Source organism: Limulus polyphemus, unplaced genomic scaffold (genome assembly GCF_000517525.1).
Source record: "Limulus polyphemus unplaced genomic scaffold, Limulus_polyphemus-2.1.2 Scaffold2218, whole genome shotgun sequence".
NCBI classification, from domain to species: domain Eukaryota; kingdom Metazoa; phylum Arthropoda; class Merostomata; order Xiphosura; family Limulidae; genus Limulus; species Limulus polyphemus.
In genome coordinates this window covers 139,416-141,829 of record NW_013667828.1, presented here as the reverse complement: position 1 = coordinate 141,829, position 2,414 = coordinate 139,416, and the positions used below count along the sequence as shown (strand labels likewise).

At 34.5% G+C, this 2,414-nt stretch overlaps 1 protein-coding gene across 5 annotated transcripts in view; it reads left to right on the top strand.

Moving 5' to 3' along the window:
* The window catches only part of LOC106466310 (RUS1 family protein C16orf58-like), a 41,243-nt gene that overhangs the window by 37,733 nt on the left and 1,096 nt on the right, over positions 1 to 2,414 (top strand). For all 5 annotated transcript variants that reach the window (XM_022394285.1, XM_013926581.2, XM_022394283.1 and 2 more), the window contains one exon: positions 2,062 to 2,177. In XM_022394285.1, coding sequence (XP_022249993.1) covers positions 2,062 to 2,177 — 116 coding nt within the window. The remainder of the gene's footprint in view (positions 1 to 2,061; positions 2,178 to 2,414) is intronic.

Below are 2,414 nucleotides of genomic sequence, written 5' to 3'. Positions count from 1 at the left end.
TCCAATATCAACGAGACTTTTTCGTCCCAACACAGAGCTCATCAGGGTCACGACAGACATAGCAGTTAGCCTTAGGCGTTGCTGCTGAAATTAAGGACTTCTCCAACCAGAAAATAAGCCCATCTGAGAAGCTTCTTGAAGAAGGAAGCAGGTGTGGAGTCTGAAGAACCAACAAGTGATGATGACATACAAAAGAGCACACCACTCCACAAAACACATACAGAACTGAAGAAAGACAGACTGTAAGTGCTCAGAACAGGAAGGCAAAACTCACCCAGAGAAACTGAAAAAAGAATGTGACACTGTGGCATAAAAATCCACCAAAGTTAGATGTGGGACTCCATGGTAAAGCAAGGCTACTGCAGATAAGTATATAACCAGGACAGATCAAGAAAGGGACTTTAACTCCCAGGTATAGGGACACAAAGGACAGGAGTAGACTCTTGGGTGAGTGTTCCACATGTTAGATAGCTCCATTGTGTTGTAGGACACAAACAGACTGAGCAAGACGACCAAATAAGGTACGATCCCAGGGAGGAGATCTGGGAAATGAAAGTCCGTGCTTCCTCAGCAGACATTGTGGAGACTGAGGCTTAGTGTTATAAACGCTGTCTAGTTATGGCGGGAAATTATCAACTGCCATAAGAAACCCGAATTTATATCAACAAAGTTGAATTCAAGAAACAAACAAGTAGAAACTTTAATTTGAAAGTGATATTAATCAGTGATCAAGCACGATCAAAAATTGTGCAGCACATGGAGAACATAAAATACACGTCTATACCAAAGAATGCCAATTGAGAAAATGAGGATTGTGCCACAAGGGTAGAGGAAGCTAGTATAGAGGGTGCAATGGAGGGTGGTTACATGATCAGCACATGTTGGTGCAATGATGCAAAAAATATAGGGGTATAAAATATTGGTGCACTTTTAAAAAGTTTACCAATGCTTAGAGGGCAAATTAAGGTAAAGAGGGATGAAAGGAGTAGCACTGTTATGGAACTCGAGGAAAGCTTCATCAGAAGTTGAAACATTGCCCACTTTTAAACTTAAGGAAAACCTCAGCAGGGGTCGAAATATTTCCATATCCAAATTTCATACTGATGTACTTCATTAAACATTTGTTGTTGGTGTGTATTGTAACAACCTAAATGTGAAGATCAGAAGCTAAATAAATATGAACCATTAGTTTGTATCAATAGTACTTTTAAATCATTTGATTTTTTTTCTGTGTGTGTTTGCATATTTCTCAATTTTTAGTTCTGAAAACAAATTGGAGTAGGAAGAAACATTTTTAAGAATTAATGTCAAACAATTGAACTTTTGATTTTAATTTTAGAAGATATATTCTTATTTAGGAACTAGTAAAAAGCACTGAAACGTAAGGAAAAAAACAATGTGAATTTTTTTGTTTGGTTTTGGACCATGTCACTGTGGATTTAGCACAGAGATCAAAAAGTTATCCACCTTGAAATTTACAATGTATGTTGATCAAAGTTTTGACATACCATACTTTGCCATTTTACAGTGATTTATTGAGAAAGTACATCTCAAGAATATGAGAAATATTTTGTAGTTTCCTGAGGAAAAGGGCATCATGTAGATGCTTATATGAATTTAATCTAAAACTTTTAGGCAAAAAGAAACATAGTAATTATCTCTTAGTTTTATTCAGGAAATTTTGAACACTGTACAGTACAAACAGAAGTTGCAGAGAAGACATAAGTGTCAAGAAATTTGTATTCATATAAATATGTTGTGGATCCGAGCTTTACTTTAGAAATTTGTTTCCCTAGGGCAAGTTGTTTTTAAGTTATAATCATTTGTTTATAGCTGTATGATGATCTTAGTCTTAAACTGATCCTCAAATTACAGAAAAGTATTATTTTCAAGACACACTCTTCACCAATCTACATATGACAATGTTGTTTTAATACATAATTACTTAAATAAATAAAATTAATTTTAATTCAACTGACTCGGTTTCAAAAACAATCATATTTTTGAACTACTTTCTCACATTGGTTCAGTAATCAAGATTTTATTACTTAATTCTTTCAGTTGAGATACACATTTTGCTGCATCACCTGTCCAATAATAAAGACCAACTGGAAGCTCTCTTCCAAGCCTGTGTACTTCAGTGGCTTCTGTTGAATGTTAACAATGTGGTGTGCAAGGTTTGTTTGGTACTTTTATCTATTAATTTTTTGTAATGGTTTCAGTGTAACTGATTCTATGCATTACATTTTTAAATGAATGCCAAAAAAGTGCCTCTTAAATTATTAGCAGTTGAAATAGCTTTCGTAGTATTAGTTAAGCTTATCAAAATGAGTGACTTAAACAAAACTTAGCTTAATTGTATGAAGAAAAAAAGACCAGTGAGTTATGACACAGTACAAAAAAATCTAGAAGGC